At 40.7% G+C, this 12,968-nt stretch overlaps 1 protein-coding gene across 1 annotated transcript in view; it reads right to left on the minus strand.

Annotated features, from left to right (window-relative positions):
• Positions 1-1,600: 1,600 nt before the first annotated feature.
• The window catches only part of LOC122452932 (nucleolar protein 12-like), a 36,341-nt gene continuing 24,973 nt past the window's right edge, over positions 1,601-12,968 (minus strand). The window contains exons 3-4 of the mRNA XM_043486751.1: positions 2,419-2,657; positions 1,601-2,264 (exon numbers count right to left, since the gene is read on the minus strand). Of these exons, the coding sequence (XP_043342686.1) occupies positions 1,858-2,264; positions 2,419-2,657 (646 nt within the window). The 3' untranslated portion in view covers positions 1,601-1,857. The remainder of the gene's footprint in view (positions 2,265-2,418; positions 2,658-12,968) is intronic.

Genomic DNA, 12,968 nt, shown 5'->3' on the forward strand with positions numbered 1-12,968 from the left:
ATCACCACAAAGTATAGTAAAGAAGGAAGAGGGGAGCCCGCTGATATGCTAGTTTTATCTCCCCCAATAACAACAGATGTGCCAAGTCGCTTCAGTCGTGTCCAACGCTTTGCAACCCTGTGGACTGTAGCCCACCAGGCTCCTCTGTCCATGGAATTTTCCAGGCAAGAATACTGAAGCGGGATGCTGAGCCCTTCTCCAGGGGATCTTCCCAACACAGGGATTAAACCCGTTTCTCTTGAGTCTACCTGCCTTGGCAGATGGCTTCTTTACCACTAGCGCCACCAATATAGTTATCACTATTGTCAGTTTCCTTTACTGGAGGAATATATAGAGAAACACCCAGAAGAGATCATATAATTCTAAAATGTAATTCTAACCTGAATAACCAATAAGAAAGGAAAGGGGGAAACGATTATAGAAATCAATACAGGGGCATAAAAAACTATCCAGTAGATTCAGCTTTCAATACAAACAATAGATTAAAAACGGAGGGCCAGCCAACCAAAAGAGAAATATAAGAGAACAGAATGCCAATTAGAAAGGTGTCATGAAGGTTGAAGAGTCAAGTACTTTAACCATTTTATTTGGAGAAAAAAAAATCATGTAGAGGACAGTCATTTGTTGTCTTTTTCACATTTATTCCCTACATCTCCTTTCTATAGTACCCTAATTTTCCTTTGTTTAATTCACTTTATGCATAAGGTTTGTGCAGGACTGATCTCATTTTCAGTTCCAGAGATGGATCCTAATTCACTTTATCCCATCACTTTACCCCCTCCTTCTGACTATCAAGTTTTAGTTCAAGGATTGATATTTGGCCCAATTAGAGTAGTGAGAAAGTGTGAATTCCAGGACATATGTAAGAACCATCAGACACTCTCTTTAAGCTGGTGTTGAAACAGTCTTGAATTATTGTGGCCATCTTTCAAAAAATCATTAGTGGGGAGAGTCTTGAAGTTGAATAGAAATCATAAAAGACAGAGGGGTAAGAAAAGAGAAAAAATTGGTTCAGTGAGTTTCTAAATCATTTCTCTCTTAAATCTAGAATTATCTCTGGAATTCTAAGTTATGTGAGATAATAAATAATCTTCATTATCAGTTCAGTCACCCGGTCATGTCCAACTCCTTGTGACCCCATGGGCTGCAGCACACCAGGCACCCCTGTCTATCAGCAACTCCCAGAGCTTGCTCAAACTCCTGTCCATCGAGTTGGTGATGCCATCCAGCCATCTCATCCTCTGTTGTCCCCTTCTCCTCCTGCCTTCAATCTCTCCCAGCATCAGGGTCTTTTCCGATGAGTCAGTTCTTTGCATCAGGTGGCCAAAGTATTGGAGTTTCAGCTTCAACATCAGTCCTTCCAATGAATATTCAGGACTGATTTCCTATAGGTTAGACTGGTGTGATCTCTTTGCAGTTCAAGGGACTCTCAAGAGTCTTCACCAACACCACAGTTCAAAAGGATCAATTCTTCAATGCTAAGCTTTCCTTATAGTCCAACTTTCACATCCATACATGACTACTGAAAAAACCATAGCCTTGACTAGATGAACTTTGGTCGGCAAAGTAATGTCTCTGCTTTTTATTTTTTTTATTTTTTATTTTTTTTAGTTTCACAAATCTGATGAAGGTCCAGGGAGGTACACATTTGGGCAGACACCCCAAACTTGGCCCCCGGAGGCTTCTCCTGGGGGAGGCCGGCTCTCAGCTGCCTGCACCTTCTGGAGTCCAAACCCCAGGCTGGAGGGGTGCTGGCCTCCCAAGCTTGGGCTGTAGTCACTGCCTGGGTGCAGGCTGGGTTATGAGATAGGACAGGTCCTTGCTGACCAGGCTGGTGCCTGGCCAGGGTCTCAGAGCTCACTCCCCGCTGTGCCGGGCTTTGCCTGTCAGCCGGCGGCGCTGGGTCTTGCTGGTACGAGTGGCGCTCGGGGGCTTCTTGGTGGTGTCCTGGGCCCAGCGAAGACGTTTCCTCTTGACCTTTTTGCGACTGTGTGCATGCAGTGAGGCCGTGAGAGAGGAGATCCGCTGGGACAGCAGAGGGTCTCTGGACTTCTTGGGTAAGGCTCTGGTCGGCTTCTCCACGGATGACGCCTCCTCCTCAGGCCCAGACCCGGCCCCTTGCTCGGGCGGGGGCAGGCCGAGCAGCCGGGCCCCTGAGAGGTCCAGGTCGCTGATGGTGGTCACGGTGACTATGTGGTTGGGGTGGTCATACTGCACCGACTCTGTCTTTGCTGTCACCAGCCGGTCTAGCTCGTCGGCCTCCTCTGTGCAGGGTGGGTACAGGACCGGGCCTCAGCCCCAGGACACAAGCAAGCAGGCTCCAGCACGCACCCCACCCCTGACTCCAGCCCTGGAGTGTAATGGCCCCCTCTACTCCATAGAGCGGCACCCGGGAAGTCACTGGCTCCAGAGCCTGGCCCAGAGCCTCCTCTCTCTCTGCCAGCATCTTCAAGTATTCCTGGTGGCGCTCTTCCCGGAGCTTCTTCTGCTCCTCCTTCAGCCGCTGCTTGATCTCCTCAATGGCTGCCTTCTTCCGCTCCACCTTCCTCTTGTGGAAGCCTGTCAGGTACTCCCGCCGCTTCTCCTCATCGAAGCTCAGGATGAGTCGCTGCTGCCGGTCGTCGCCATCTCGCTTCTTCTTCTTGTTGCCAATGTCTCTGCTTTTTAATATGCTGTCTAGGTTGATCATAGCTTTTCTTCCAGGGAGCAAGCATCTTTTCATTTCATGGCTACAGTCACCATCTGCAGTGATTTTGGAGCCCCCAAAAATAAAGTCTGTCACTGTTTCCATTGTTTCTCCATCTATTTGCCATGAAGTAATGGGACCAGATGCCATGATCTTAGTTTTCTGAATGTTGAGCTTTAAGCCAACTTTTTCACTCTCTTCTTTCACTTTCATCAAGAGTCTCTTTAGTTCTTCACTTTCTGCCATAAGGGTGGTGTCATCCATATATCTGAGGTTATTGATATTTCTCCCAGCAATCTTGATTCCAGCCTGTGCTTCATTCAGCCCAGCGTTTCTCATGATGTACTCTGCATATAAGTTAAATAAGCAGGGTGACAGTATACAGCATTGATGTACTCCTTTTCCTATTTGGAACCAGTCTGTTGTTCCATGTCCAGTTCTAACTGTTGCTTCCTGACCTGCATACAGATTTCTCAGGAGACAGCTAAGGTGGTCTGATATTCCAATCTCTTGAAGAATTTCCACAGTTTGTTGTGATCTACACAGTCAAAGGCTTTGGCATAGTCAATAAAGCAGAAATAGATGTTTTTCTGGAACTCTCTTGTTTTTTCTATGATCCAACAGATGTTGGCAATTTGATCTCTGGTTCCTCTGCCTTTTCTAAATCCAGCTTGAACATCCAGAAGTCCATGGTTTATGTACTTTTGAAGAATGGCTTGGAAAATTTTGAGCATTATTTTGCTAGCATGTGAGATGAATGCAATCATGTGGTAGTTTGAGTATTCTTTGACATTGCCCTTCTTTGGGATTGGAATGAAAACACCTTTTCCAGTCCTGTGGCCACTGCTGCATTTTCCAAATTTGCTGGCTTATTGAGTGCAGCACTTTCACAGTAACCTCTTTTAGTATTTGAAACAGCTCAACTGGAATTCCATCAGCTCTACTAGCTTTGTAGTGATGCTTCCTAAAACCCACTTGACTTTGCATTCCAGGATGTCTGTCTCTAGGTGAGTGATCACACCATCATGGTTATCTGGGTCATGAAAATCTTTTTTGTATAGTTCTTCTGTGTATTCTTGCTACCTCTTCTTAAGATCTTCTGCATCTGTTATGTCCATACCATTTAATGTCTAATAATCTTCATTATTAAAGGCTGTTTAAGTTGGATTGAGTTTTGCTGTCACTTGCAACCAAAATGTTCTTCACTCATCAGAAAATGGAGAATGTGGTGTGAGTTAGCTGCATACTACATTTTGGGGGGTAATTTTAACTTTCTGAATAGTTGAACATTTTAATCCTCATAGAATCTCCAAGAGTAGACAGCATAGGAATAAACTTCAGCCAACCTAGAGCCTTAATATGAGAGGGGTACCCACTTGAGAAATTGACCTTGAGAGGCAGAACTCCCTTGCATTCATCCTTGCAAGAATACGTTAGGGATGTTACTAGTTACTTGTACCTAGTGGATGGAAGGCATGTAGAAGCTAGAAGAGTCAAAAGAACAGAAAAGACGAGAACAGGGGGAAAAAAGAAAAGAAAAATGAAACTGGGTGGTAATGACTAAGGAAGCTTCTTTAAGAACTTGCAAGTATTGTCACAATGATAGGGAGATATCTTGATAGTGGGGTGTCTTTATGGGGTTTTGAAGATCAGAGAAGCTTGCCTATCCAAAGGGACTGACGCTGTCTCTTCCGATCAGTGAAGTGATCTATGTGAAGTCAACTGTGCTTATTTTTTTATTGGAATATCATTGCTTTACAATGTTGTTAGTTTCTGCTGTATGAAAACATGATACAGCCATATGTATAAATATGTCCCCTCCATCTTAAGCCTCAGCTCCCTACCATTCCACCCCTCTAGGTCATCAAAGAGCACTGAGCTAAGATCCTTGTACTATACAGCCGCTTTCCACTATTTTATACATGGTTGTGTGTATATGTCAATGCTACTTTCCCAATGCTTTAGCAATGTTAAAGGACCTTGACTCCCCTCTCTGGCAGTGTCTTTTTGTTAATTGCAATGTTGTTCCTATGAAACATCATGCTATTGTATATCATTAAGTAAAAACTTGACCTCCATGTCAGAAAGGGCACAGAAGTTGCAAGAGCTCGCACAATGAGTTAAGTCGTTCCAGAGCCTGAAGTTTTTACTGTCTTCAAAGCCCATGTGTTTTTCAAAACATGATCTTGCTTCTGTCTTCCCCTGAGGGAGAATAATTTCCAAACTGAGGAGGATAAATAAAGCATCTCCAAGAGGAAATTAAAGTATTAAACAGAAGAGTAGAGTAAGGAAGCACCTGCACATGCTAACTGAGTTTCAGACTTCAAGTCCAGTTGAAATATATAATATGGAGCAGACAAACTTGTAGATGACTTGAACATTTGAGAATGTGTGGAATGGAGATGGTAAACATTGTTCTCCAAAGAGGGAAAAGGTGGATGCTGAAACTTTTGATTGGTGATTTACAATGTTTAGCCTAGATTGCTTCTCTGAATTTCACAGGTAAATATTCTATAACTGTGACATTAGAATTAAGGGACATTTAGATAAGGTTACGGAGAAGGCAATGGCAACCCACTCCAGTACTCTTGCCTGGAAAATCCCATGGATGGAGGAGCCTGGTGGGCTGCAGTCCATGGGGTCGCAAAGAGTCGGACACAACTGAGCGACTTCACTTTCGCTTTTCACTTTAATGCATTGGAGAAGGAAATGGCAACCCACTCCAGTGTTCTTGCCTGGAGAATCCCAGGGACGGCGGAGCCTGGTGGGCTGCCGTCTATGGGGTCGCACAGAGTCAGACATGACTGAAGCAATGCAGCAGCAGCAGCACATAAGGTTAAGCAAAGGTTTCCTAAAAAGTTAGGTTTTGAGTGACCAGTATATGTGCCATGACACATTTTTTATTAAAAAGAAATTTAGTTAGGGCCCTCCAGAGAAACATAAGCAACAGTATATAAATATATATATATGTATATATATATATATTATATCTATAATTTGAAGAATCGGTGCACACAGTTATGAAGTTTAAGTCCCAAGAGGGCTGCTGGTCAGCGAACCAGCCTGAAAACCAGTAGATCAAGACCCAGAAAGAACTGATGTTCCAGCTGAAGTCTGAAGAAAGAAAAATCTCAGCCCATATACCTCCTGCTCCTACACTAATGTAACCTGTGCAACTATCAACATCCTCACCTGAGTAGTACATTTGTTTCAATGGATGACCCTAAACAGACTCATCAGTATCACCCAAAGTCCATAGTTTACATTAGGGTTCACACCTTTGTTGTACATTCTACTGTTCTGACAAATGTATAGTAACACGTATCCATCATAATAGTATCACACTTGATAGTGTAACTGCCCTAAAAAATCTACGCTCTGCTTATTCCTCTCTTCCTCCCTTCCCAAATTCTTTGTCAACAGTGATCTTTTTATTGTCTTCATAGTTATGTCTTTTCTAGAATGCCATATAATGGGAAACATACAGTATGTGGCCTTTTCAGATTATTTTCTTTTACTTAATGTCTTAGTCTGTTTGCATTGCTGTAACAACAACAACAAAAATACCTTAAAATTGGGGCTTATAAATAACAAATGTTTATTTCTCACAGTTCTGGAGGCTGGGAAGTGCAAGATCAAAGTCTAGAGATTTTATGTCCAGTGAGGACACATTTCTGGGTCTTTTCTGCCCTCTACTCAAGTAGGGGAAGGAGGCCGGGTGTTTCTTGATCTCTTTTATAAGGGCACTAATCCCACCCAGGAAGACTGCACCTTCATGACTTAATTACCTCCAAAGACCCTTACCTCCTAATAACCATCACCTTGGGAGTTGGGATTTCAAATGTGAACTTTAGAGGGATACTTCTATTCAATCTATAACACTGAAATATTAACAGACATTTAAGATTCCTACATATTTCTGGTGTGATAGCTCACTTAGTGCTGAATAACATTCCATTTCTAGATACACCACAGTTTATCCATTCACCTAAAAAAAGGGTATCTTGGTTGTTTTTAGGTTTTGGCAATTACAGATATGGCTTCTGTGAGCATCTATGTGCAGGTTTTTGTGTGGGCATAGTTTTCAACTCATTTAGGTAAATGCAAAGATGCATGATTATTGAATCCTATAGTAAGAGTATGTTTAGTTTTGTAACAAAATGCCAAACTGTCTTCCACAGTGGCTTTACTATCTTGCATTCCCACCAGCAATGAATGAGAATTCTTGTTACTCCCATCCTCACCAGTATTTGGTATTGTCAGTATCTTGGATTTTGAGTATTTTCATAGGTATGTGTATTTGTGCTCAGCCGTGTCCAACTCTTCACAACCCCGTGGACTATAGCTGCTAGGCTCCTCTGTCCATGGAGTTTTCCAGGCAGGGATACTGGAATGGGTTGCCATTTCCTACTCCAGGGGTATCTTCCTGACCCACGGATTGAACCCACGTCTCTTGTGTCTCCTGCTTTGGCAGGCAGATTCTTTACCACTACTCCACCTGGGGAACCCTTTCATAGGGATGTGAAAGTGAAAGTCACTCAGTTGTGTCCGACTCTTTGTGACCCCATGGACTCTACAGTCCGTGGAATCCTCCAGGCCAGAATATGGGAGTGGGTAGCCTTTCCCTTCTCCAGAGGATCTTCCCAACCCAGGGATGGAACCCAGGTCCCCCACATTGCAGGTGGATTCTTTACCAGCTGAGCCACAAGGGAAGCCCAAGAATAACGGAGTAGGTAGCCTATCCCTTCTCCAGCAGATCTTCCAGACCCAGGAATCGAATGGGGTCTCCTGCATTGCAGGTGGATTCTTTACCAACTGAGCTAGGAGGGAAGCCTAATACTTCATTGAAATTTAACAATTTCCTAATGACAAATTATGTTATCTTTAAATTTACTTATTTATCATCTATATAGCTTCTTCAGTGAGGCATCTTTTCTGCTTTTTTGCCCGTTTTTAAAATCAGGCTGTTCATTTTATTATTGTTGAATTCTAAGAGTTCTTTGTATGTTTTGAAAACAGTCCTTTCTCAAAAATGCCTTTTGCCAATATTTTCTTTCAGTTTGTGGCTTGTCTTCTCATTCTCTTGAGACTGTCTTTCACAGAGCTCTTTTCTCAAAGATCAGCCAACTCTATCTATGTGGGTCTGTTTCTGCATTATATATCCTGGTCCATGGATCTATTTGTGTGAGTGTGTGCATATATATATACACATATATTTTATATATATATTTAACCAATGCTACACATTTTAATACTGTAGCTTTGTAGTAATTCTTGAAGTCAGGCTGTGTGAGTCCTCTGATTTTGCTCTTCTTCTATATTGAGTTGGCTATTTTGGGCCTTTGCAATATACTTAAACAAGTAATCCAAGTTCACTTTCAGATAACACTATACCACTTCACAGAAGTGCCAGTACCTTATAATATCAAAATATTTTGAATTTCTCCCTTCCATCCCCTGTATCATTACTTTCATTTATTTTACTAATATATAAGCCTACAGAAGTATGCCATAAAAAGCATATATAATTAAATACATACGTTGTCATTATTATTTTGAATAAACTTACTTGTTAGATAATTAAGAATAAGAAAAGTTTTAATTTTACCTATACTTACCCAGTGCTTTTCATTTCTTTATGTAGATAACAATTTTTGACCCATACTGCCTTCCTTCTCCCTGAAGAACTTCTTGTAACACTTCTTTCAAGGAAGGTGTACTGGTAACAAATTTCTTCAGTTTCTGTTTGTCTGAGAAAGTCTTTAATTCTTCACTTTTGAAGAGTCATTTCACAGGGTAGAGAATTCTGGATGGGCTTTTCCTCTTAATTTAAATATTTCTTTCCACTCTCATCTTGCTTGCATAGTTTTTAGATATTCTGTTCTCCAGTCTTTTTTTTTTCTCTCTTTGTTATGTATTTTTAGAAGTTTCTATTGACATGTTCTCAAACTCAGAGATTTTTTTTCTTGGTCATGTCCAGACTACAAATAACCAATCAAAGGCATTTCTCCTGAGGGCAGATTTTGCTAAGAACACAATGTTCTGGTGTGTTTCAAAATGGTCACTTTTCCTCTTCCCTCTGAGAGAAGCCAGAGGGGATTTTTCTCTCGTCTTTACCATGAGAAACGTAGAACTCCCAGGACTAAAATTTAAGAAAGTGCGAGGTGCACTCTGACTTGGTCCGCCTGGAGTTTTCATCTCCCAGACTTGTTCACACTGAACCTCCAGGAATTTGTCAATCACAGCTATGAATTTTCTACCCTAGTACTGTTTCCTATAGAAGTTTCTGGTGTCTAGGTTTTTGCTCCCACAAGTTACCTGTCTCTTCAATTTTGGGGGCTGTGGTTTGCTCATGTGACTTCTCTGACAGATCTAAGAATTGTTGATTTTTCAGTTAGTTCAGTTTTCTGCTTGTTAGGATGGAGAAGACGTCTAAACTCCTTACACTCCAGACCAGAACCCAGAGCTCTATAATCTACTCTTTTTTTTTTTTTTTTTCATTTATTTTTATTAGTTGGAGGCTAATTACTTTACAATATTGTAGTGGGTTTTGTCATACATTGACATGAATCAGCCATGGAGTTACATGTATTCCCCATCCCGATCCCCCCTGCTAGAGCGTTTAGCATAGAATTAATATCTTTTGTGGAAAAGACTCACTTATCCAAAGTTTATCAATTCCTTCTGTTTCCACAATAGATTTCTATCTGTTACAATTATCTTAAAAAATGTATTTTAAATGAAAATATGTTTAAACTCAATGAAAACATTCTTTTCCACTTAAATATTCCTTATCTTTTAATTTGTGAATGAAAATGCGGATGAACAATGCATCTATTTCTGGAGGGTGCAATTTTTAGCAATTTCTTGCTTTCTTTTTTTCTGTGTTGCTTTATTTTTAAAACATATATGTGTATTGACTTTATAAAAACAATAAATGCTTTTAAAAGAAATATCTCAATAGGTTAGATCTGTGGGCCCTTAAGATGAAGAGTAACAAGGACAAATGTAAATTTCTGCTTTTAGTTGTAAAGAATTTTAGAACTAATTCATAAATGGCACTCTCAAAACCACATGAAGGTTTCCATTTCCAAGTTCAGTGTCAGCTTTTCATTAGTAACATCTTACCAGTAAAGGAAGCGTGCAAGGTCCTTGACTAGAGCCCTGAAGCTTCCATAAGGGGGAAACCAATTTATATGCATGATTCTATTCTTTTTCAAAATTACAAGTATTGCAAGTGGTGCTGCTATTGCAATGTTATATTTTTATGCTAAACTTCTACACAAGAATAAAAATAGTACAAAGAATAGCCATGCATTTGCCACTTATAAAATCTTAGCATTTTACCTTCTTTGCGTTAGATCTTTTTTTTTAAAGTTAAGTATTATGGATACAATTGCAAACTCTTGCAAACCTCTCTTCTCCTTGAACCCTCCATCTATCCTGCTCTCTAGAACTAGATATTTGTTGTGTCCCAGCTAAATTCTGGTAGAAATCACATCTAAATATTGATTTAGTGATTTTTTTCTACCTTTCTAGGATACAGTGAAATGGTCTGATCCCTTTTCACTCCCCCCCAAATTTTGTCTATTTATCCAATATTGTTGTAGTCTGTGACACATGCAGTATCTGCTGTAAATCCTGAAGATACCAGAGAGATTAATACTTGAGTCCAACCTTGAAAAATTCAACTGTGGATTTTCATTAAAGTTCATAATTCCCCATTAAGAATTAATAACATTAGTTCCTGTTTTGCAGTTTGTACAAAAACAATGAATTTCATTTGAGGAGAAAAGGAATTGGAACCTATTCATAGGTTTCAACAGTTCTGTAAGACTACATTGCTTTTAGTTCTGTCTGTGGAAACCCCACTCATAGAAAAAGCAGATGATAACATCTGTCTTGTTTAATAATATATGAAAAATAAAACTGGGCAGAAATGACAGTCTTAAGGCGCTAAGGCACAAGTGACCTGACCAAGTTAGAAATTTGTCTTCAGTTTAGAAGGGCATGGTCTCAATCCTAATGACTTACCAGTTACTCTCAAACCAATGGAATAGAAAAGATTTAGAGAATCGTGCACTCATGATAGTGCCAAATAATCAATAGTCTCCCCTGCCTTGATTAGAATTCCATTGGTACCTATTAAAGTTGAAAGTTCAAGAGAGTACTCAGGAAGATCAAGCTATCTCTGTGGTCATCCAATCAAAGCACATAGGGTGAGTGAAGGCAATCCATCAGATGATGTAAATGAGTGAGCAGGGAGAGGCTGAGTGAAATTCAGAGCGTCAGACATTTACAGAGGGAGGAAAAAAGAACAAGAGCCTAACTCTTCCTCTAAGAAAGATCAGGAATATTTGGGGATAAAATGCTTAAGTTCTGAGTTATAGGAGGCTGGCTTCTAGATAAATCAGAGAAGAAAGATGAATAATAAGAGCTCTGTAACTTGTATTTATATGCTGCCTTTCTCTGAGAAGTTCATGGTACTTTATGGCTAACATCTAATTAAACTTTACAACATGCCTGGAAGTGAGGAATCAAGTGTTATTGCCCCTGTTTAACAGATAGGAAACCACTTTACTCTGGGCTTCAGCTGACACTGTTAGTGGCACATTGGAAAGGAGGCTTCAAATTTATCTTCTGTATCAATGCTGTAGCCATTGTCCTTTCTTACTGAGACCATCAAGACTTCAAATAGTGTCATAAGATATCAAGGACAGTAAAAGAAAACCTGAATGAATCATTATTTCCATTTACTGAATGTTTCTCCCTAAATGGATGGCTGCTCTTTCCACATGAGAAACACTTTAATTCCAAAAATAAATATGCAATGTTGAAAAAGAATCCCCATTCAGGGAGGGAAAACTGAGGCTCAGAGAATGTGAGCAATCACCCACTTTTACCAAGTATGTGGCAGTGCCAGGATCTAAACCAGCCCTTCTCAACCCTAAAACTCAAGCTGTCTTAATACAATATAGGGTGAGATTTCTACATTCCATATCATAATGTTAAACACTTTGGACGGGGCTGAGATGCATGGATAAACATCCTCTTTAACATCCTTAGAAAGTACCTCATTCTCTGGCCTTTGAGTATCTCTCTAGTCAGGTCTCTGAATATATTCCATACCAACAAAACTGGATTAACCTTCCACTCTCCACTGTAGCCTTCCCACCCTACACCTGAGTCTTCTTTTCTCTCTAACACCCCACTCGCCCTTTTATCTGCTAAGCTGTTCATTATCCCCAGGTCTCAGTTTAGGTGTCACTTCTTGGAAATATTCTTTGACTCCCAAGATTAGACAAGGGACCCTTCTTCTGTTTCTATCAAGTCTTGGATCACCACCATTACAGTACTTTTCACTCTGTATTTGTAATTGCTTTTTACCTGTAAACTCCAACATCAGAGGGACTGTTTCTCTTCTGCAAATAACTGAAGCCTTTAGAACATGGCACAACGGCTGGCAATAGTAGGCATTTAATAACTTCATGTTAAATGGAGAACCCTGAGCCTTCAATTATTTACATTATCCATCCCCCAATATGACCCAGACTTTCATGTCCTTTACCAGAATCAACCAGGGGCTGCCAGGCCATGGTCAGGCCTATGGCCTTGATTATCTCCTCTCTCTGAGCCTGCAAAGTTTGATAGTCTTAGCTTGTTCCAGCAAATAAAATAAGACATACCAATTAGCTCACCAGCGCTGCCGCACCCTCACAGGACATCTACACTGTCTGTGTCCCTGGTGCTTGCATTTCTTGGATGCCTGGTGAGATCCACACAGTCAAAGGTTTTGGCATAGTCAATACAGCAAAAATAGATGTTTTTCTGGAACTCTCTTGATTTTTCGATAATCCAATGGATGTTGGCAATTTGATCTCTGGTTCCTCTGCCTTTCCTAAGAACAGCTGATTCTGGAAGTTCACTGTTCACGTACTGCTGAGGCCTGGCTTGGAGAATTTTGAACATTACTAGTGTGTGAGATGAGTGCAATTGTGTGGTAGTTTGAGCATTCTTTGGCACTGCCTTTCTTTGGGATCGGAATGAAAACTGACCTTTTCCAGTCCTGTGGCCACTGCTGAGTTTTCCAAATTTGCTGGCATATTGAGTGCAGCACTTTCACAGCATCATCTTTCAGGATTTGAAATAGCTCAACTGGAATTCCATCACCTTTACTAGCTTTGTTTGTAGTGATGCTTTCCAAGGCCCATTTGACTTTGCATTCCAGAAAGTGTGGCTCTAAGTGAGTGAGCATACCATTGTGATTATCTGGGTCATGAAG

The sequence above is a fragment of the Cervus canadensis genome, chromosome 14 (assembly GCF_019320065.1).
Source record: "Cervus canadensis isolate Bull #8, Minnesota chromosome 14, ASM1932006v1, whole genome shotgun sequence".
NCBI lineage: Eukaryota > Metazoa > Chordata > Mammalia > Artiodactyla > Cervidae > Cervus > Cervus canadensis.